The sequence below is a fragment of the Lonchura striata genome, chromosome Z (assembly GCF_050655825.1).
Source record: "Lonchura striata isolate lonStrDom1 chromosome Z, ASM5065582v1, whole genome shotgun sequence".
Taxonomy (NCBI): domain Eukaryota; kingdom Metazoa; phylum Chordata; class Aves; order Passeriformes; family Estrildidae; genus Lonchura; species Lonchura striata.
The window spans coordinates 31240622-31264609 of NC_140740.1; the positions used below are offsets into that span (position 1 = coordinate 31240622).

General features: G+C 38.8%; 1 protein-coding gene across 1 annotated transcript in view; it reads left to right on the forward strand.

Annotated features, from left to right (window-relative positions):
- The first annotated feature begins 1585 nt into the window (after positions 1-1585).
- HSD17B4 (hydroxysteroid 17-beta dehydrogenase 4) overlaps positions 1586-23988 on the forward strand; it is a 61371-nt gene continuing 38968 nt past the window's right edge. The window contains exons 1-11 of the mRNA XM_021546256.3: positions 1586-1672; positions 4498-4551; positions 8672-8779; positions 9292-9351; positions 10416-10437; positions 10534-10580; positions 11366-11450; positions 14063-14250; positions 16625-16716; positions 17528-17552; positions 19185-19313. Of these exons, the coding sequence (XP_021401931.2) occupies positions 1621-1672; positions 4498-4551; positions 8672-8779; positions 9292-9351; positions 10416-10437; positions 10534-10580; positions 11366-11450; positions 14063-14250; positions 16625-16716; positions 17528-17552; positions 19185-19313 (862 nt within the window). The 5' untranslated portion in view covers positions 1586-1620. The remainder of the gene's footprint in view (positions 1673-4497; positions 4552-8671; positions 8780-9291; positions 9352-10415; positions 10438-10533; positions 10581-11365; positions 11451-14062; positions 14251-16624; positions 16717-17527; positions 17553-19184; positions 19314-23988) is intronic.

The window sequence follows — 23988 nt, forward strand, 5'->3', positions numbered from 1 at the left end:
CCGCCCTCCCACACAGGCAGCCAAAATCCACAGGGCAAAGAAAGGGCGGTGTATTGCATTTTCACTGCTAAATACAGCATTCCCAGGGTGTGTTTCATGGAAAGCAGTGTTTCCATTGGGAAATAGTAAATAGAGGAAGAGAAAAATTGCACACCATGAACTGTAAGATTCTAGAAAAGAAGTAACTAGATTGACTTTAAATGGAGGCATGATGCCTTATGCCAGGGTAGCCTGGTCTCACAATCCAGCCCAGCAATGGCCTCGTTGGACATGCAGACAGGACAGGACAGCCCACTCCTTCCCACCTTTTACAGCAGCCAGCCTGGGAAAGCAGGGCCAAGCAGGGCTGATCCTGGGCCCTACTGCCTCTGTCCTGAGCCCCTCCTTGCCCTCTGCAACCCTTCCTCACCCTTCTCATTCCTTCCTCTCCCCTTGTTTTCTCCATCTCCTTCCTTCCCCTCTGTTCCATATCCCCTCCCCACCCATTCCTTTCACTTTCCTCTCCCTTCCTTGCCTTTATTCTTCCCTTTCCCATACCTGCCTTTCCACTCCCCATCCCTTCCTCTCCTCTTCCTCTTCTCATCCCATCATATGCTTTCCCTCCCCTAACACTTCCTCTTCTCTCCTTCTCCCATCCCTCTCCTCCATTCCCCATCCCTTCTTTTGCATGGAAAATCACGCTATGAAAAGCCAGTGCCCATAAAGGAGACAGAGAAGTTCTGCAACTTTATTCAAATAAAGGGATAGAGTTCACTGGGGCACACGCCCGTGGGGTTTTTTGTCTCGAGGTTTTGCAGGATGTAACCTCCTTTTTTCCTAAACTCCAGGTCGCATGTTGCCCTCTTCCTTTTCCCCATCAGCTGAGTTACTAGGAAGGTACAGCCTTCCCAAACCACCTACCACATAACCCCCCTTGAACCTGGCATTTTACCCCAAAGTTCAGAAACCCAAGCTTGTGTAGACCCGTGTCTATCTCAGACCAATTTCAAAGACGTTAACGCCCATACTTCCATGCATCAAATTGTTTGTAAAGACATTAGCACACACATCTTCCCTATCACTTTCCCCCGTCCATCCTCTCCCCTTCCTTTCCCCATCTCTTTATATTTCCTTTCCTTTCCTTTCCTTTCCTTTCCTTTCCTTTCCTTTCCTTTCCTTTCCTTTCCTTTCCTTTCCTTTCCTTTCCTTTCCTTTCCTTTCCTTTCCTTTCCTTTCCTTTCCTTTCCTTTCCTTTCCTTTCCTTTCCTTTCCTTTCCTTTCCCTTTCCCTTTCCCTTTCCCTTTCCCTTTCCCTTTCCCTTTCCTTTCCTTCTTTCCTTTCCTTCTCCCATCATATCTCATTCCTTCTGTTACAGAACCGTTCCTCCGCCTCCTTCCGCCTTCCTTCCTATCCCCTCGTTCCCGTCCCTTCATTCCCCGCCCCTTCATTCCCCGCCCCATCCTCTTTCTTTCCCCTTCCTCTGCCCATCCCATCGCGTCCCATCCCACACTACAGTTCCCAGCGGGCGGCGGTCCTGGCGCATGCGCACTGCGGGCACCCCGCCCCTCCCTGCTGTCCCTGCCGCGGGCGGGCCGGAGGCGGGGCCGGGGCCGGGCGGAGCGGAGCGGAGCGGTGGCAGCCATGGGCCTGAGGTTCGACGGGCGTGTGGTGCTGGTGACAGGCGCCGGAGGAGGTGAGCACCGGCCGGGTTTTCCGCACCTGCGGGGGGCGGCGGAGCTGCTCGGGGGAAGCGCGGGCTGTGCGGGCTCCGCGGAGCCGCCGCTGGCGCGGCCCCGGCAGGCGCCCCGGGGGCGGCCGGTCCGGCTGCTGGCGGGACAGGCGGGCTGTTTCCGCAGAGGAGAGGAGCGCGCTGCGGGGCGGGTGCTGTCCGTGCCAAGTCTGTGCACGGGTCGGGGCCGTGCCGCCTGCTGCCGTCGGGAGCTGCTGCCGGCCGAGGCAGGCCCGGCGCTGCCCACGCTGGGAACGCCTGCGAACGTGCGGGTTTCTGCTGTTTAAACACGCGGGGAGCAGCGCCGCTGCGCCCCTCTCAGCAGTGCATGTCCTTCTCCAAGCGCTGTCCTGGTATCCATTCCTTCCAGCTGAGCCTTGGACGTGGTGCCTGAGGCCTGTGACCTGTGTGGCTTGGCACGGTGCTGCTGCAGCCATCGGTGCTGCAGGGCGCACAGCAGCCTGCTGCTGCCTTCCCTGCCCGTGTCTCCCGGGAGCCGGCCTGCAGCGGGGCGCGGAGCGGAGCGATCTCTGTCAGCAGCAGGGCTGGCCTGCGCTCTTGGTGGTCTGCAGGCTTGGCCTCTCCAGGGAGCGTGGTCTGCCGTGGAATGCCTGGTTTTGCCAGGAAATGTGTTGTATTTGTTGCTATGGCGTGGGGTTGGTTGATTGGTTGGGTTTTTTTTTGTTTGTTTCTTCCCCCCTTTGATTTTTTTTTTCTTTCTCTGCGTCCATGCTTTCACCTTTGCCTACTGTGGTGATTAAGCAAAAATATGGGCTGTCAGTGTGGATGAGTGAGAGGCAAAGTTTGTGTCTGTGGTGAGCTCTTTAGGAAACTTGTTTAGCCATACTCCGAAAAGGTTCTGCCCTCTCCACAGTGGAGTTTTGCTCTCATTTTGTGGTGCTTCACATAACCAGAGGAGTAATTTTGGGGCCCGATATTAAGTGGTGTCTCGTGAAGAAGATGTTTTGGAAAGCACTGAACAGTCTATGTACATCACCTGAAAGTGACCAACCTGATAATAATTGAGACCAAGTTTTTTAATGGTGCTCTTCTGCTTTTACCAGATCTATATTTGTGGCCTTTTCCCTATATAGTGTTTCACTGAAGAACAGGTTAAGACATTGTGTCATAGCAAAACAAGGTCACTGTGGCAGTAACAAAGCTTCTAAAAGGTATTGCACTGAATAAAAGTTGCATGTCATAAGTGTGTGTGCAGTGACCCTTGTACTCCTAGGGTTAGACTGCTTGAAAGTGGTTTAATTGGTTAAAATGTTTAATAGAGAAATTCCTCGTGTATGTTTTACTTCACAACCACTTTTTAGTAAGTGTTGATTAAATTTAAGCCAAGATTAAGGGAATCTGTTATCTACAGATTAGTTCTCATTTTGCTTTTATTTAATTTACAGCTCTGTAGTTTGCATTACTAATAGCATTGTTTTCCAGCATTGATTTTTTTTTTTTTTTTGGATGCTGGTGAACAGATCAGAGCTGGGAATTTATTTAGACATATGAATCACTAATTTGTGTCAAAATTATACGTATTTTCACATACACAGTTACCTGGAAAGTGTTTCTTTTCACTTTGAGCAGATCCTCTGTGAATTACTGTGTTGGACATTGTTTATGCAACTTAGCTTGGTTTTTTTAAGATTAGTTTTGATTCTCAGACGTCCAATCCTTGCTTAGCAGTTGAGAAAGTGAGCTCATGCAACTCGGCCTGAGTTTTTTGCACTTCTCAGTGGCTATTCATAACAAAAGAAAAAAATGTTTTCTTGGACTTGGGTTACATGAGGAAATGGATGTATATGGACCTCACATGTAATACTCTCCATTTCAGAGGCCTAAGGGAGTCTTAAGGAAATTTTGGAATTTTTATTGTGAGGTTAGTGTGCTTCAAAATAGTATATACAGTTCTTATTTGTTTCCCCATTTTTTTTTTGAGAAGTGGCTTTGAATGTCCAGGTGAGGTGCAAAGAGATACTGTTTGTATTCTGAGAAACGTTCTTCTGACTGATGATTTTTTGATCATTCAAATCTCCTTTTTTTTGAAATTAATAAGAAAAAGATCAGTGCCATTAATCCCAACAACTTTTGATTAGTACAGTGGATAGTGTATCTGTAAATCATTTATTGGAATGAATGTCAAACACAACTAGAATCTTAAGCCAGAGTGAAGGTTCAAGACCCTTGCTTTTGCTTGTAATGCAGTCTTCTCTTAGGACTGGCAAACTATATACCTATTTGATTAACTGAGGTATTAGGCATTCCTTTGTATCCAAATGATTTTGTTGATATATCTTCAGTCACAGTTAAATTTTGAGCAGTTTCTTTTTCAGATCTTAGCTTTAACTAGGAAAGTATCTTATTCACTTAGTGCGTAATTAATTAACTTGAAACATCCCCTCCTTCTTCAGTGTTACCTTAGGACATTAAAGGTTCTTCCTTCCAAATGTATTTTTCTATCAGAAGCACAAACTCAGCAACATACAGCTTTCCCTGATGCTGTGGTTGAATCCAATAACAAAGAGTAAGCATGGTTTATTTGTTCTTTTTTTTCTCTTGACTGGAACTTTTACTTACTATTTATCCGTTTGTTTACTCTATATTTTGTTGTTATAAAAGATTTTGAGCTCCTGGGGGAAATAATGTTTTACTTTGACCCTGCAAGGTGTTTGTGTTGAATTAGTGCATTTTTTTAATGCAATTCATTTTTGTGTAGCTGTTGTCTGAATTGTGTTTCAGGAAACAAATTCACTCTTGTTTTTAACTTTTTATTTTTTTTAAACTAGGTTTGGGCAGAGCATATGCTCTGGCTTTTGCTGAAAGAGGAGCTTCAGTAGTTGGTAAGTTTTATCTTAACTAACTTAATCTAGACAGTAACCTTTGTCTTTTCCCATAGCTTGCATTCAACAGTCCATGCCCTTTTCGACACTAACCTTTGTTATTTAATGGTTTTCTGTCTTATCTTTTGCTGTTTAATTTTGCTTCTAAGCTTTATTTTCTTATGAAATAAGTTGCCCAAGTTTGTCCAAGGGCTTACATTTGCTGAAAATCCAGTTTGAGTCAGATAATTTCCTACATTTAATTTTAATCTATGCATACAAGTCCTTATTGTAATCTGTGGCCAAAGAGTGTGTTGTCTTAGGTAAATTCTGCTCAGAAGCTTCTAATATGAGCATGTGAATATGTGAATATCTTGTCTTAGAGTGCCTTCTCCCAGGAAAGAAATTACTGAAATGTAGCTCAATACCATTGTTTCTTTCTGCAGCTTCTGGGACAGAAGAGCCATCTAGTCTTGGTGTCAGTGCCAATTAGCTGTCAGTAAAGGATTTCTGGTGGTTTTATAGTTCCTTGGTTGAATCTTAGCAGGACATATGTCGTCGTGAAAAATGTTGCATCACAAGGCAATTCTGAAGGATAAGTTGTATTTTGGGTACTCACTGGCATTGCCATTTTTAGATTGGCTCTTAGGAAAAATCTGTTCACTGCAAGGGTTGTGAGACACTGGAACAGGCCAGGAAGTGGTTGAATGACCACCCTGGAAGTATTTAAAAGATGTATAGATGTAGGACTTAGTGACATGGTTTACTCCTGGAGTTGGTGGTGTTAGGTTAATGATTGGACTTAAACTTACAAGAGATTTCTAACCTAAATGATTCTGTGATTTGTGGTTTTGCTGCCTATAAATGAATTTGTACAGGTACTCTTGATGAGTTCAGGATTAAATTCTCAAAGAGATTATAGACAAGACCTTGCTGACTGGTTTTTTCTTTTTTTTTTGTGGTTTTCTAATGACAATGCCAATCTCAGTTTACAAAATTTCATAAAAATTGTTCAGTTTTACTTCATTGATTAAAAATGAGTATGTATTGACAGCTTAAAAAAAAATCTGTGTTGTTTTTTCTTCTTTTTTTCTGTTAATTTCCATCTTTGATACTTGCTGTACTTATCATGGACATAAATAATTTGCATCAAGTTCTTCTTCAGCAAAAATTGTGTCACTAAAGCAGTCCTAATATTTTCTATTGGCTCCCTGTAGATGGTGATGGTCTGACTTCCCAGAATGATCAGAAAACTTATTCTATTGCCTGACCACAGCTAATGCTTCTTTATTTCTTGGCCTTATTGTGCAATAACTAAACAGTAAGTTAAGAATTTACTGTAAGGGCAACTTTTGTTTCCTTTTGGAAACTTCACCACACTTCACCTTGTCTTGCAGTATTACCTCTACATGCTTTAATTTGTTTCTATTGTTCTTTTACAATTCTGACTTCAAAGAGTTGAGAATCTACTTGAATAAACATTTAGTTTTTAAAAACTGAAGCAGATATGAGCTCGTATCTGCCTTGTCTCTTTAAAACAAGTTCGCTTTTATAAGTTATGGAAATGAAGGTATGTTGTAAGAACCATAATCAAATACTCTAGAGGGATATTTTGAGTTGTTTGGAAGACTTACAACCCAACATGACACCCTTGTCCAGTCCCCCATCTGTTGAGTGAGTTGCTCTTGATGTGGTTAGATTGACAAGAGCAACCTAGGTGTAAAACTCTGTTCTCATCACCCTAAGGCTGCCTGCTACCACTGTTTTTTGTTATTCTTTATCTCCTTCATGCCTCTCATCAGCAGAAAGTTGAAAGCAGGAAGAAGGGATGATTTGCTTTTGTCTTGCATCCTGTGTTATCTCTAGACTTACTGTTTCTTCTGGTCTGTCTGATGGCTCTTGTGTTGCTGTTTTAGTTTAGTTTAGAGCCATGCTTTTTAAGCATCTCTCCTGATATGTATCTTATTGTATTTTTTTTTTGTATAGTGAAATGCTATTGAATTGCATGAGTCCTTTAAAAAACAAACTAGAAGACACAATCTTAGAGGACACAATCTGTCAGCAGACCTACATTGTTCACATGTGCTTGGTTTGTGACACCAGAATACCACAAGAAATCAGCTGGCTTACTGTTTAAAAGGCTTGTACTGTAGATGTCAGGTGCTCTGCACCTGTTTCACCCTGAAGCAGATTTGCTTCTGCTACTCTGCTATGACACACTCATAGCCTTAGAGGAATTCTTCACCAGAGTTCAGACTATAACTTTGCTCTGCCACAACCATCACCATCTTAGGCTCTTTTTGACTGCGTGTTTTCAACTGAAAATTGTATGATGTAAAGCTTGGGCTTAAAATAATGTTCTGTCTCTGTTTTGTTGTTAGGGTTTTTTTTTTTTCGTTGCTCTATCACACTCATGGAATTACTATTTTCTAAGCCTAGAATAGCTCACCTCTTTCTTGCATACTCATTTTTGTTTCAACTCCATTTGTGCCTGTGCTCAGCCTAAGGTACTTCGCCACCTCTGAAAATTTTACCAAATATTTAATTTTTTGTCAGCAAATTACTGTTGAACTATGGGATAAGCATATATATACTTGTCTGTGGTAAAGAGTTGTAAGGTCTTAACAGGACTGGATGGTTTATATATGTTTACCGCCCAAATTGCTCATTCTTCTTTCCCAGGTGTTGTTCCTGATTTGCTTTTCTTTAATATAATAGATGTTGCAGACTGAGCAGTCTGCCTGTGTTGCCTATCCTAACACATCACTATACACTTAGGAATTTTCCTTAATGCTTTTCACTTGGATTGTTAGATATTGATAGCTTAGAGATTTTGTCTCCTTTGTTTTTTCCATCAGTCGGTTAAGGTACTTGTACTTCATGCTTCAGGCTGGGCATTTTTTGGATTTGGTTTGGTTTCTGATGGTTAGTTGTTTTTTCTGTTTTTTTGACATGTCCCTTCCCTTTTGATACTCACTTCTTCTGAGCTTTGGCATTTTTATTTACTCACACATTTTCTGCCATGTTTTTACGTTTCTTTTGAAGTGCTGCACACAAAGCTCAGTATAGGTTTCCGGATGAGACTTCTTGATCTGGATAATACAGAGTGATTTTGTGGTGTGTCCTGCAAGCCATGTTCCTATTTACATGGAGAATTAAAAAAAAAAAAGGCACAAAATGGGTCTCTTTCATTTTGTCATGATACAACAGACTTGGCATTGCTGTTTTTCATCAAGATTAGCAAGAATACCTGCATGTTTTGTGGATTTCATTGTGTCTGGCTTCTTGAGGTTAGAAGTTCAGCAGAAGGCCGGAATTCACCATAGCAAAAGACAGTTTAGCAGAATACCAGTGTTGCACGTAAATTCAGTCAATTCTGGCTTTCTTACAATTCCATTTTGAACCATTTAAACAACTGCTTGTCATTTTTTGAACTACTTTGTCCAAATACAATATTTGTATGGGATTTTTTTGGGTGTATTTTTGTTACCCTGGTAATTCTGTGAAGCTGTGGGATGTGCAGGAGTGCAGCAGAGTGTGGCAATGGTACATTCCAGCTGCCATTAGTGGCATGTGCCCCAGTGTGGAGAGAAGTCTGGAACACCTGTGTGTGTCAGGTTGACTTTTTACCCCACATGAGCAGGATCCGAAGCTCCAGAGCAGGCACTTCTCATTTTGTTCAGACAGTTGGATCTCTTCTGTGGTGGTGTTGACTAGTAACAGTTTGGCTACTCTATTAAACAGGAACAAAGTCTTGGCAGTCTTGCTTAGGGTTCATGCAATAGTTAGAGACTGGAATAAATTGCCATGATTGGGGTGTAATCTTGATTTTAATCTCTGAAATACAACACAATTACAAAGGTATCCTGGGCAGAACAAGCAAGTTGACATGGTGGAGGAAGGGGGAAGAAGATTCTGTTTTCCATGTTATTTAAAGAAAAAGGGATAATGTGTGTTGCACTGCTTTTAAAAAAAGTCAGATGTCATACTTTTTTTCTCTTGTCATCTGTGGTTCTCAGCGAGATCCAGATGCAGCAGGTTTTATTAATATTCCTTATAACCCACAGTGTGATGATGAGGTAAAGATAGACCACGATGTCTGAGTGCTAACAACAAAATTTCATTTCTTTGTCATGCACAGTGAATGATCTTGGAGGTGATTTTAAGGGATATGGCAAAAGCTCCTCAGCTGCTGACAAAGTTGTCGATGAAATCAGAGCAAAAGGAGGGAGAGCAGTACCCAATTATGGTATGTTATATTTCCAGATGAGTGTAATGCTTTATCTGTAGGAACAATGGACATCTTAAATGAAAAGTTGATGCTGCTTAGTGAAAGACTACTGCCAGCTTACCAATAAGATATACATTAAACAAACATGGTATCATGTGGAGTGGAGAGACAGGTGTTGGAGGCAGGTCATTAATTGCCTCTTTTAATTAAGTTTTGTCTGCTAATACCCTTCCCTTTTATCTGATTTTTAAAATTGAAGTATTAAGCTGCTGTCCATCTGCAATTTTCAGAGGCAAAATGGGAATGAATTGTTCTTGCTTGCTTTGCTTCATGATTTTCTTGCAATGGCACATGTTGTACCATTTAGATTTGCTGTGTGGGATTTGCTGACCACATGCAGATAATGGCTGGATTTGAATTTAGTTTTCACTGGGGCTGTACGCAATTTATTTTTCTTAGCTCGAAAGCAGTTGTTAATGTCCTGGAAGTGCAGTTAATTTTATTTGGGAATTTGTACTTTTTTCTTACAGATTCCGTGGAAGATGGTGAAAAGCTTGTGAAGGCAGCCCTTGAGGCTTTTGGGAGGATAGGTACAAGTGTTTAATTCATGTTGAAACTTGTTTGCAAGTGCAAAGCCATTATAAGCAGTCCAATTAACAGCATGTGTATGAAATACATTCTGACAACAGTAGTATTCACCAACCCTTGATGCCTATAGTCAGTGAAATCTGAATAAGGGGGCTTTCAGCTTTTTATCTGAATGATCAAATTTTCTGGGGTTTTTCGTTTGGCTTTGTAGGGGTTTTTTTTGTTTTTTGGTTTTTTTTGTGGTTTTAGCAGAAGTTTAAAGCTTAGTATATGATTCTTATTTTCCTGCCCTTTAGAATTTTGGAGCTTCAATAATGGTTAACGATTTCTGTCACAAAGCATGAAGTCTATGAAGTGTTATAGCTAGTTGCATAGAATTAGCACAAATAATGTTGCTGAAAGCAACATTTCATGTTTTGTAAGCTCTTCTGCTTACATAAGGTCAACATGCATTAACAGAAATGAAAAAAAAAAACTTAAGGTATTTTATCTAACAATTAAAATTCTTTTTAACCATGTGATTGTCACTGTTTAAAACCACTCAGTGAATTATCTCAGGGTCAAATGGCTTAAAGTACACATAAACAAAGCCAACAGGAACCCAATTAAATATCTGATGAGAAATTGCTATTATGCAGGTCACTTTATCAGCTTTGAGGCTCTCTAGTTTCTCTAGCTATCATTTGGGCTACTGCAATAAAGGTGGTGGCACAAACTGTGTAATCGGGGCATTCTGAAATTCAAAGAAGACTTCAAAACTGTCCAGGATGGCTGCATCCTGCAGGTATTGAATTTCTAGGCAGCCAGCACTTCACAGCTATGCCTCTCTTTCAGATTTTGTCCCACTGATGTCTCTGTCATATTGAGACTTGTTTGTCCTGAAGTATTATGCTGTAATTTTTGTCCAAGGGTAGAATTCATTAATCAGGACAAGGAGCTATATACTATATGTAATACAGTGTGTATGTCTAGTGTTTGTCTGTATATATTTGAAAGTGGGAGAAAAATAGAAATAAGCTTGTATTTTATCAGTGCATTGAATTAATTACCTTTTTTTTAATTTCAGATATTGTTATAAACAATGCTGGGTGAGTATACCGGTCCTGTTTGAGTGTGGGCTGTCCCTTTTGTGTAAACAAATGTTGATCTTGTGTTTGTTTTGTTTTCCTAATGTTGCATTTTAGGATCCTGAGAGACCGTTCCTTTGTTAGGATAAGTGATGAAGATTGGGGTGAGTTGATTTTAAAATTACTTCAGAATGTTTTTTCTGTGCGAAAGCTGATGTGTACATCCCTCCCATGGGAACAAGAAAGAAAAAAAGGCAGGGAAGGTTTACTTTTTGCCCTGCAAACTTAGTGGAAAGCTGCTTGTGTTCAGTGTGCAAATCAGGTCTGTGCTGCAATGCACAGTTCTCTCTAGGTGAATGTAGTTCCAAAGGGGAAGAAGGGCTTTTCTTCCCACTCCTGGTTGCCAGCTGCAATAAGAAAAAGAGCCATGTGAATTACACACAATAGTTTTTGTGAACAGGATGTTCCTAGTGCTAGCACTGAGTGGCTGAATACTAAACAGGCGTAAAAGACCAGAGCTAACCAGAGGGGAAAATAAAATGATGTGACAAGGAACAGAAAGAAAAAGCTAAACCTTCATTGAGATGGTAGATGATGATAAGCCAGTGGAGAAGACTTCTACAAATACAGTCTGTCTTCGGTACTTCTTGTCTGAGTCTGTTTAAGTGCAGGAATTTTGAATGCTTTTGAGTTCCGTACCGAGGAGGCCCATCCAAGAGGTAGTATATGTGGGCAGCCCCTTCGTGATCAGTGTATCTTCAGGCAAGTGTTGAAAAATGGTCTGTCAAGAGAAAAAACAAAAGCAACAAAAAAAGCCCCCCACCAAAAAAGCATGAAATAAAACCAACAATAAAATAGTGTGAAGGGAGTGTATGAAGAAGAGCCATGGTGCATTTCAAGCTGGGAGACAAATCCTGGAATTACTAAACTGTCATTAATTTGTTCCTAGATATAATTCACAGAATTCATTTGAGGGGATCCTTCCTGGTCACCCGAGCTGCATGGAATCATATGAAAAATCAGAAATTTGGCAGGTAAAAATGTGTCTTCTGTATTGCATTTTTCAGTAGTGTATAACAGATGCCCAAATAGTGAAGGAGGAATCTTACATTCTTTTTTTCACTTTGTCATGGCTGAAGCAAAATCGGTGAAAATGACTTTACAGTTCTAATCTGTCCTCTCCATTTCCTCAGCCAAATATATATATATTTTTTTTTCCCCTATATATTGTATTTTTCTGGCTGAATCAAACAGAATTTGTAACTGTATAAAAATACCATTTCAATTAATGACGACTGGTTAGAAATATTTGTTACTTGTATGTTACTGCTAGTTTGAAGGACTCTTGTTTGCTCCTTCTTATTCAAATGAATGGTACATGCAATTCTGCTTGTAGGTCATGGAATTTTATGTTTGATCTTTGGTTGTCATGAGTTTTCTTGGTCAGTTTTAACCCTTTGGACAAATGTACTTGTCTTAAAAATTATGGGGGTGTTCCAAGTCTGGTCTTGGTATGTATTACTGTTAACTCAAAAAAAGTGCAATGATCAGATTTTTTTTTTCCCTTTTTGTGGTTTTATCAAAAACCTGATCAAAGCACTGATTATATAAATCTCAACTGTACCCACATGAAACCCCTACCCACAGTTGAAAACTGTGAGCTGTTTTCTCATCCTGTGACCTAAATAACATTCATTGTCATCCAGGGAAGTGAGCTGTGAGGACAGTGAAAGTCTTAAATCTGGGAGTTTAAATTATTTCTTCTAAAAGAGCTTAATTCTAGATTTGCATCAGTTTAGGATAATTTTCCCTTGTCTCCTTTTCTGTGTTTGCTCAGATAACAGCGGTAGTGAGTGCTTCTGAAGATTATGGATAGATATGTGCCATCTGCAAAATGTCTGATTTACATAAAGTTTGTAGCTTTTCTTCATATTGAACAGTACTTGCAATGCTTCTCTTTACATAGGTTGAAAACATTACATTATTGTCAATGAGTGAGGTAAAATAGTGAAATATATGTTGATCCCAGCTATGCAGTGTGTTTACAAGTAGATCTGAACAGGCTCTGTTAAGGTTTTGTGTTGGTTTTGCATGGCCTGGTTTTTGGTAGTGAGGGGATCACAGAGGTGGCTTCTGTGAGAAGCTGCTGGAAGCTTCCACTGTGTCCAGCAGAGTCAATCACTGATGGTTCAGATGATGAACATGCTGTTGGCCAAGGCTGGGCCAGTTAGAGGTGATGTTGATACCTCTGTGATAACAGATTTAAGAAGAAAACAAAAACAAAAGGACACACAGTTTTTTCTGCTTAGAGAAGAGGAGGAGGTGAAGACATGTGAAGGAAACAGCATGGCAACACCTAGGTCAGTGGAGAAAGAGGGGAAGAGGTGCAGGCAGATGTCTGGAGAACCCTGTGATCCAGTGGAAGACCTGGTGGAAAGAAATGGCCCTGGTTCCAGGCTGGAGCAGCCTGTCCTTGGAGGACTGCACATCACAGCAGTTTTGTGAGGACTCTCTGCATGTGGGAGGGACTCACATCTGCAGCAGGCACGGTTTGGCTGCTACTCGTAAGAGTGGACCCATGCCAGAGAAGATCACAGAGAACTGTCTCCTGTGGGAGGGACCCCACAGCCTCACAGGGGATGGGCTCTTCTCCTGGAACAGTGGAAGAAAATTCTCAGTGATAACTGACCATGCCCTGTCTCCCTGTGGTGTTGGTGGGAAGAAAGGAGGGGTTGAGGGAGGAAAAGGGCTTATTTTACTTCTCATACTTCTCTGACTCTATTAGTAATAAATTCACTTTGTACATTTAAGTTGAGCCTGTTTTGCCCTTGGAGTGTTTTCTCCCAATTCTATCTCAACTCAATTAACCCTTTGTTAATTTTTTTTCTCTCTTCTGCCCAGCTCTGGCAGGAGAAGATGAGTGGGCAGCTTTTGTGGGTGCCTGGCATTTGGCCAGTGTGAAACCATGACAGGTTTCCTTTAAAAGTGAAGGTTTAGACCCATTTATATGGAATTGAATTGAATTGTTTTGTTGCCTCAAACCAACTGTGAACTCTAGTGGGTTTAGAACTCTTACGTGAGCAGTTTAGTCACCTCTAAAGTAATAATGGGAACAGCAAAGACCAAGACTTGCCTTTCCTGTCTTCTTCTGTCATGCATTTAATGCATATTAGAATTCTTGGAATGTGAATTCTGTGAGAGTAGATCTACAGATATTACCAGGTAGATAATATTAAGAGAAGTAATTTTCAGTTAAGTAATTTTCTTTTGAGTGCTGAAACCTTTTATTAGTTGTAAGAATAATACCAATTGAAATGTGGCTAGAAATGAACTTACTTTTCTATATACAGGACCCAGCGTCACAGAATGTCTTTCCTAGTGTTGCAGTATCACTCAGAGTGCCTCATTGACTTTGTTAGTTTTCTGCTACTGTGACAATTCGTCAGGATTTGTGAGATGTTTGCTACCCATCAAATGTTAAATAGTTATCTGATTGTTAGCAAAACCAGCAAATAATATCTTCTTATTTGCATTCTTTGTTTTATAGAGTATGGAGTCTATAATGCCAAAGCTGGAAAATGCTGTTGTGTAGAATCAAATAACTTGAAGAAATAATTTAATTTTTTTTCCTCTCTTTTCCCTTAAGAATAATTATGACATCCTCAGCTGCTGGAATATATGGAAACTTTGGTCAGGCTAACTACAGTGCTGCAAAACTTGGTTTGTTGGGTCTTGCAAACACAATTGCAATTGAAGGCCGGAAGTATAACATCCACTGCAATACAATTGCTCCTACTGCTGGATCCAGGCTGACCCAGACCGTCATGCCACAAGGTGAATAATTTAACATTTACAAGTCCTGATATTTTTCAGTGAATTGAAGTACAGAAAACTTTCCTACCTCTTGGAAAATGGAAGTCCTTCACAATTCATGTACTACCAATTCATTTTTCCTACTATCTTTTTGTCTTTGAACTATCAACTTATTTGCTTTGTGTATTGTGAGGAATTCTTACTTTCTGCCACAAGAGATGAAGCAAGTTTTCTCATTTGCAAAAGCAATTTCATGTGGCAAGGCTCTTTACTTGTAATCTCTTCTAAGATCCTCCTACACTAGTGGAAAGGCTTGTTTGTTTCATCACATGTGACATCAACTATGTGCATAAGTTGTCTGCATTTCTTACAGTATTGCCTAATTGCGAAATACTGGGTTTTTGCACAACATGTGTGTACTTAGTAGTTCCATGATCAGCAGGAGATAATAGTGAACTGAGTTGCTTAATTTTTTTTTTTTTATTGAAGAGCTATTAATCTTTGAAAGTTTGAACAGGTTTAACAGAGTATTGCATTCGGAAATTCAGTGAGGTATATGTTAGGAGGCAGTTGTATGTAAGTGTAAATTTAGGATAAATAGCCTGACTAATTACTTTGGCAAATGACCAGAAGAAAGAAAAATAATTTGGAAAACAGGTCTGTTAGAGGAAATTGCTCAGAAAATCTTATCGACTCAGCTTATTTAATTTCACTCCTGACTTTCTTTTTTCCTTATGATGGGCAGATTTCAAAGCCAAGGAAATCATCACATTCGTCAGACTGATAGGGTATTGGAGAGTAATATATTTTGTACGTTAGGAACAGACTGAATGCTTGATTTTGTTAGACTGAAGTAGCCTGGTTTAGATCTAAATAATCCAGGTGATCATGACTCTAGCAGTCTTAGAAGTTGTAGGTTCCAGTGATTTACAGCAATTTATAGAAGATCCAAATACATTAAGCATGCAATGTAAAATGGACTACAATGGCTGGCAATTTCTGAAGATATTTAATCTACATAGGATGATAAAAAATATCTCAGAATTTTCTTTCTTAGTCATTTTAAGAAGAGTGAGCTCCTTTGATCTCTCTAAGATGCTTACAGGCCTGATAATTTATCTTGTTTGCTCTATCCCTGTCCAGTTTTTCCAAATACTCTAAAAGATTTGAACACCACAACTTAAAAATATTTTCAGAAGTCTTATTAAATTATCATTGTTATTTTAGTCAGGACTTTCCTATTTGTTTTCAGATGTCTGCAGTCACCTATGCTTTTTCATTGCCATATATTGCTATGTATGTTCAACTTGACTCGCACAGTCTTGTTCTTGCTAAGATCTCTTAAATGCAGTTTGCATCTTTTGTGTGGTTGTTTTTCTTAAAATTTCTAGTACCTATTTTAAAATTATTTTAAAAGTGGATTACAAGCATTAGTGATAATAGTTTAGGGCTAGATTTTGAGACTATATTATGTGTGGCATAAAGTGTGGAATACTTTGGAAAAGCCTAAGGGGTTTGCTATGCACCTACAACATGCCATATGAAATGGAATTCAGCTTTCTTCTACTTTTATGGAACTTGTAAAAATTAACTTCTCTTTACCTTAGTTTTGCTATTAAAGAAGTACTTGTAATGGTAAGACTTCCTAGCTCTTCATCTGGGAAAATCTGGCTATAATTGAAAATGCTTGATGACCTTTAGCTGAGGAACAGCTGTATATCTATTGCTGTTGAAAGAATAATATTCTAAAAGCTGAAAAGGGAAATTAAGCAAAGTTAACATTCAGACAGTGGATAGAATATGGGATAAGAACTGGACAACCCCACTGCTCCATGACAATGTCTCAAGTTTCAGATAGCTTTCTATATAGGATAGATATGTAAGTTTAGCAGGTAATAGTTCTCTATATTCTTTGGAAAAATCATCATTTCCAAATGAGAGAATTCTTAAACAATCAGCCACTGCAGTTATTTTTGTAATGTCTTGTCTGTATAACTGACTAGCAGACTAAGAGGAAAATTGCTCAGGTACATCTCTGTCAGGATTATGTATAGCTGTCTTGTTCTTGTTTCAGGCTGCCTGTCAGATGGAAATTTAGGAAGATTATCTGGCTTTGCAGTCTGCATGTAGCAGTGTTCCCAACAGTTAAAAAGGCTTTCATCTCTCTGGCTGAGAAGCCGTGTCATGGGATTTGGCAGCATATATGTATCTTACTAGACATTTTTATTTATCGAATCTTCAAATGTTTCATTTACTTGATCCTTTCTTTTCATGACAGAGCACTATTGGTGAAATTCTCCTGGTTCTGCTGTTCATAAGAAGGTATTAGATTAAATAATTCAGTGAAACTGTAGAGTATGTCTATTTCACAATTCTCTGCTCCAATTTGCTCTAGATCTCGTCGATGCTTTCAAACCAGAATATGTTGCTCCTTTAGTAGTTTGGCTTTGTCATGAGAGCTGTGCTGAAAATGGCAGTCTGTTTGAGGTAATTTTTTTATTTTTCCTTTCTTCTCCCTTCTTCCCTTCCTTTATTCTTTCCCCCAAAATCAGTTGTTTGTTTTATCTTGTGCAGCCTTAAACTTTTTGCTGAAACTAAATTACCATGTGTGAACTACATACTTAGCGTAGACAGAAGAAATACCGATCTCGTTGTGCAGTATTTGATAAATATTTCAGGCAGTAGCAGCTTAGTCAAGTTCTACCCTGTGCTCAAAATGCTACCAATTTGATAGTTACAATTCTTAGTGTACTCTTTTAAACTTGAAAAGATACCAAAATTTTGTTCTCAAAATCATTCTAATATGCAAAGTAACTTGCAGGAAGGAGTAATTATGATAATCATTAACTACATACTTAGCATAGACAGAAGAAATACCGATCTGGTTGTGCAGTATTTGATAAATATTTCAGGCAGTAGCAGCTTAGTCAAGTTCTACCCTGTGCTCAAAATGCTACCAATTTGATAGTTACAATTCTTAGTGTACTCTTTTAAGCTTGAAAAGATACCAAAATTTTGTTCTCAAAATCATTCTAATATGCAAAGTAACTTGCAGGAAGGAGTAATTATGATAATCATTATAGGTATTGGCATCAAACTGTTAACCCATATATTAGATGGAAACTGTTTTATGTTGATCACATTCAGGTGCTTAACTAAACTGTTAAATACAACCAGCAGTAGTTCAGAAATTCTTAAGATATTGAATTTGTTCTAGAGTATAGTTTTGCTTCCCAACATTACCAAAGCTTTGCTTTCTGACATGTCCCAAGCTGATGGATTCTTTTTTTCTTGGCAGGTGGGAGCTGGGTGGATTGGAAAATGTAAGTACTTTACCTGCAACTTTTTGTTGCAGGATTGATCTAATTTTTGGAATTGACATGAACACTGTGCAAATTTTCTTTAGACTTAACCTGTATGCTCAAGACATTTTTTATTCAGGCAAGAAGATGAATAAAAGCCTAAGGTTTCAGGAAACTGCTTATATTCAGTAAAAGTCAAAAGTTTAACTTCATATGGGAAAAACTGGTAACCTTAGGTATGTGCATTGTTATGCTTTTGAGCTAACAGTAACTGAAAATGTGTCTAAGTAACTTGAACTCTTGGATCTTGCGCATAATTTAAAGTAGAATATGTAGTGTTAAGTATAACTTGCTGCCTTTTCTTGATAACTTTAATTTTTCATGCTGTAAAGGTGTCACATGCTGATAAACAAGCATGTTTTTCATTTTTCATTTCATTCTTTTTCATTGCTTTCCTCCAATACTTATGGTTCTATTAAAATACTAGTGTGTAGGCATGTTAAGGCAGTTAGTCTTCTTAAATAACCAGTAGCTATGCTACCCATGTATTTTCCTTAGTGATGCCAGTTACTAGCTTAAAAACTAATTTAAGGAAAACTTGCAGGCCATCCTGAGGACTTATGAGAAGAAAAAATGTCCGTGTGTGAGATATCTTGACTTTTTTCCTAAGTCCATTAAACCTAGTACAAGCATTGTTATCATAAACTGTATAACTTTTCAGCCTACATGTGCATCGTCAGAAGGTTGAAAATAGAGCTGTTAATTCAGGAAGTCATTCTGCTTACTTTTAATTTTTTTTTTCTGACTTAATAATTTCGTACATTTCTAACTAACTTCAAGTGTACTGTGTAACTGGAATAGTGTTTCAAAGAAGTGTGGTAAACAATCAAAAGAAGCAGGGTAGCAGCACAAAATGTCTTGCTGTCCTTCACAAACAGGTTTTAATACAGCTGAAAATCTGCACTTTTATCAAGAGGAAATACCATTTTTCATCATTATAATAGCTATTGTTGAAGTTACTGAAATGAAACCAGATTGTTAATGAAGTACCAGTGTGGCCTTATTCATTACCTTCTGCTAATTAATGGCAAACCAGCATGACTGGTTAAGTATTTGAATTATGATCCAAGTAATCCAGGTCTGTATCCTTATGGAACTAATTACACATTGGCATTACCAGTTTCTTTCAGGTTACAGTATTGAAATACAATGTCAGAGATAATTTAGAGGTGCTGGCTACTCTCTTTTACAGCTAAAAAGTGGTTTTCACTTTTTCTCTGTAGTTTTCCATGCTTTCAGAGGATTTCCTAAGCAGTAGTAGTCAAATTCATGTCAGAAGAGAAGGTCTGTAGATGAATACTAGCTACATCTTTTCAGTAGATAGAATCGTAAAACTAGTATTTCTGGAAAGTAATAAGTCTGTTGTAGCTTCAGTGAAACTTAAAACAAGCGCTTTTTCTTCTTTAAATGCTAGTTAAAGCAGTGTATCCTTTTAGTCCAGCTGGAAGTTATACTGGTGAGTTATATTGGAGTACTTAAAATGTTTCCCTTATTGTACCATCTTGAAGATGGTGGCCTAGAGGAAAGTTGTCTAAAGAAATGAAAAACTTCTTTGTTTGTTACTGGAACTCTCTGGCTGATGTTTCCCATTAGTGCGCTGGGAGCGATCGTTGGGTGCCATTGTCAGAGGAAAGAATCAGCCAATGACACCTGAAGCAGTGAGAGATAAATGGGAGAAGGTGTGTGACTTTGATAATGCCAGCAAACCCAGAACCATCCAAGGTAAGGGAGACTTTTAAGTTGGGACCATTCAACCTAGGGAAGAGGATATTTTTGAGAGACCTTATTGTAGCCTTTCAGTGCTTTATGGAGGCCTCCGAACGGTAGGACAAATGCAGTAGTAACTGCAATAGGACAAGGGGTAATGGTTTTAAACTAAGAGTATCAATTTAGATTAGATATAAGAGGAAAGATTTTTACAGTGAAAATGGTGAAACACTATGCCCCATGCCTGGAAATATTCAAGGTCTGATCAGACAGGGCTCTCAACAAACTGATTTACTTGTAGATGTTCCTACTCAGAAGTTGCTGGGAGGTTTGACTAGCTGACCTCTAAAGGTCCCTTCCAGGCCAAACTATGCTTTGGTTCTGGGTATGTGGGTAAGCAAAGCATAGAGAAGAATGCTTTCTTTTGAACATTTGCTGAAACGTCAAAATTTACAGAACTAGTCAGTTTTCGTGTACATAATTTATGGTTTGTGTATGGTCAGATCTTTTTAAAGCAATTGCTGTGTTCTTACATATAGCATTAAGGCATGATTTATCTCTACAGTTTCTGGAGAAGTGACATTGTCACTGTAAGCATTAGAGTCAGACTGATGACAGTGTTTTATTTGATTCCACACGTATGCAAGCAGCATAGTGTAATAGAGAGATTGTCTTTTCTTTTCAGACCTGGAATCTTAGTTTTTGATGAACATTTCACTACCAAAAAGCTCTGGTTAAGTTGTGGGATATATCACAGCAAAAAAATTCTTACTGTGCCTTATGTTCTTGGGTCACATCACCCCCTTGGCTGGTGACTGAAATGGTTTTCTCATTTAATGCTTTGTTTACTTTTCTTGTTCTTTGCCAGCATTTAAGAGTGCAGGGCAGGAGGAAAAAAAGCATCCATATATACAATGTCAGTGAATTTCAAAGATGCTTAAATGCACAGGAGATGTTTAAACTGTTGGTTCAGAAATCCATTAAGCTATTTCATTAAAAACCTTAAAGATATGTTTTTAGGTGCCTTTACCAGAACCAGAATAGTAGACACTTTGTCCTTTGCCTCACATCTTGGCACACTGGGCAGTGTAACCATCCAAACAATAGTTCTGGGTCACCTTACTGATCTTTGGCTTACAGGTATCCGTTGCTAGCAGAAAAATGTTGTAGATAGGAATTTATTTTCAAGTTGCTTCAACATTATATACTGTATTTCACATCTGCCAGTTGATGCTGTGAGGAGGAAAAACTGAAGATTTTGAACTTCAAGTAAAAGTGCTTACAATACAATGTTGCAGGTTTCTACAATAAGGAAATCATGAATGTTACATAGACATAGATCTTCCATGCCTTAGCTTCTGTTATGAACTTAGTCCAAGATACAGCTTTTTCCTTCCAGTGCCATCATGCCACAAATACTAAATAAAAACCTGTGCATTAATTGTTGTATTGTGTATTTGTGAGAATCAGCATAAGGGATGAGGAAAATTCTCATTAACTGAATAGAATTTTTAGTTCTATTAGAAGTTTCTTCTGCTGTCAAATTCTCCTCTTTATTGCTTGAAGTTATTTGATTGTGAAATAAAGGAAACTAATTAGAGTACTTGCAGTAAAGATTAAAAAGTACAATACCTAACATCTGCAAGTTAAAATTCTTCCTGTAGATTTTCTTAATTTGAGTAATACGATGTTGTGAAGAGCATTTGTGTACTGAGCAATAGGTGCATTACCCAAAAAGGAATTAGATAAAGTATTTGTTTATAATGTAGCTGAAAACCCTGTAATATGAGATGATAATTTTATTTCTTGTTTAATAATACTGATAAGAGAGGCTTGACTTTTATGACTTTGTATTCTGTACATAAAGCAGAAAGACTAAATTAAGTATGATGTGGAAGCTTCTGAATATGTGGTGCAGAGTGCAGTAGGTCACAGCTGAACCATGCACTGCATGTTGGTACAACTCCCAACACTTTTCTCCTTGCTTTTGTACAGCTTGTACAGCTTGCTCTTGTGTTATTGTCCAATTCTTCCTATTGAGGAAGGGAATCAGACTGTGTTGTGGTAGAGGCTGTATCCCTGTCTTGAAGGCTGTATACTGTACACAGCATTCTGTAGTATCTCTTGCGCAAGTCAGTGTGTTATTCTGTTATTTAGGGAAGCAGAATTTATTGTGTCTATGATGTAGGTGAGGCACTCTGTCTCAAGCTTCTCTTCAGTTGTGAAAATGTTAGCCAGTTTCAGCTAAAGGTCTGTTGGCTATTAGAAATTTTGTGCATTTTTAATTCTCTTAGAAGCTATCTATTTATAGAAAATAACTTGAGTGTTCTCGTTTGACTTCTGGCACATCTTAAAAGTTTATGTCTGATATAGAGCAAATTAATGTAAAACACACTGAAGGTGCGTAGTGCATATGTATGCATACTTTGTATACGAGGAACTTCCATTAGGAGAGAAGTGTTCCAGCTTCAGTATTAGCTTTCCTTATATGTATTTAAAAAAGGTTTAAACACTTGTGGTGTTTCCTCTGTTGTTAAGGGATATGGTTCATATGCAATGTCCCCTTGTTGGAAAATTAATACTTTTGAAAAGAGATGCCCTTTGTTGTGACTATTTCCTTTACTCTCCAGCTTAGTCTTTTCCTTTTGTCTGCTATTAATTTGCTGTATAATAGCAGGCCATTCTGAGGTGGTGAACGCTTGAGGTTTTAGAGCTTATTGGTAGTCCAGCAATTTAAAAAATACCCCTACACCAATAATAAGATAATTATGTTAATTAAAAAGTTTCCTACTGGGTTTTTTCTGCCAAAATTATACCGCTTGGTATAATTGTGTATTTCTTGGGTCTTAAAAAAAAGTTAGAAAGGAAGTTGGGAATTACCATCCTGTGAATCTCAATTTTGTGTATGGGAAGGTCATGGAGAACAGGGAGATGATTTGATACAGCCAGTACAGATTCACCGAAGGTGAGTGCTGTCTGACCAACCCAATTTCCTTCTGTGTTGGAGTGACTCCATCAATGAGTGAGGGAAGGCCTGTGAATATCATCTGTCTGAACTTGTCTAAGGCCGTTGACACAGTGCCCAATAACATTTGTCTAAATTGCTGAGACATGAATGTGGTGGCTGTAACTGTTTAGTGGATGAGGTGTTGGATGGTCAATGTCTCAATGTCCACATGGTGATCAGAACGCATGGTGTCCCTCAGAGGACTGTATTGTGGACAGTACTGTGTAATATCTTAATCAGTGACATCAATAAGGCATTGAGTACACCCTTTGCAAACTTGCTGAGGGTGCACCAAGCTGAGTAGTGTGGTGACACACCTGAGGGATGTCATCCAGAGGGACACCATGTGTTATTGATCGCCATGTGGACATTGAGACACTGACCATCCAACACCTCCTCCACTGTTGATCTTAATTATGACAAATAATTTTATCAAAAATGTATGTTAAGCTTTAGGTCTCACCATTAAAAGTGATCTTTGTATTCCTACATGTAATTAGTTTGTGGCCATGCTAAGTTGAGGAAACATTCAGATTTACTTGGAGATCAAACCTGTATTCTCCTGTGAAGATTTTAAAACAATGTGAAACCTTCCTTTTGTTCATGCAGAAAAAGTAGAATCAGTCTGTTACTTCTCCCAATAGCTCTGTATTGATTTTCTTTTATTCATTTAATGCATGAACAAAGGTATAAAAGAGGTTACCTTTTAAAAGGTTCCTACAAATCAGAAATCTTGTTTTTCACATTTTCATGTTGTGTCAAAACCTCATGTCATACTGTGACAGAGTTTGTATCCAGAGAGGAAGCTTGTCTTTGGCAGAAGAGGTGACAATGTATGTTTTTTAGATATTCCTTTTCTTCACAAGATTCAGACCACAAACAAATGTTACAATGATTCTGTCAATGAGACTGGTAAGCAAGAGATAGTTTTCTAAGAAAGCAGGATTCTGAAAGAGGGCATGCAGTTTACCTTGGAGGCTGTTTAGAGTAGTGCTGAGTGATAGAGCAACATTGTCGTAATGCAAACAGCAGTGCAAGTCAGTATTGGCATGGGTTTTGAAGTGGAGAGGAGTAACTCTGTGTTAATGTAGTTAAGAAATTATTTTGCACTTCTCTGATTTAAACACATTTTTATTTTTCTGAGTGAGATTCTCATCACCTTTTGTTTGATTCTTTCTAATGTTTAATGTTGATTTTAACCCTATTAAGCTTCAAGGAATAAATTGTACTTGATGGCCTTCTATGGCCATAGATGAATTCAGCCATTCATCATATAATTTACAATTTTGTGATTGTTCAGCCTCAGACTTACTTGCTTTTCTATCTGTCTGATTCAGGAAAGATGGTCACAGTCAGGAGATTAGACCTGTGACTTGTATTGCAAATAATTTTCATAAGAGAATCACTAGTAATTTTCAGATATTTGCTTCTCAGACAGTTGAAACATACAGCACTAATCTTCTCCTTAACACATTGAGATAAGTGTCATGGTTCACTGGTGGGTGCAGAACTGATGGAACCTGTGTAGAAATCACTTTTCCTCTACTTTTGTGTTAATGCTTGTAAAATGCAGCACTGTGCTGAATTTGCAGATGTACTTTTACTGTGGTTTAAAGGTGAACTGAGAAATACCAGGCTATATCTCATTGGCTGATTGATGCATGTGTTTTCTGTCTGTAACTG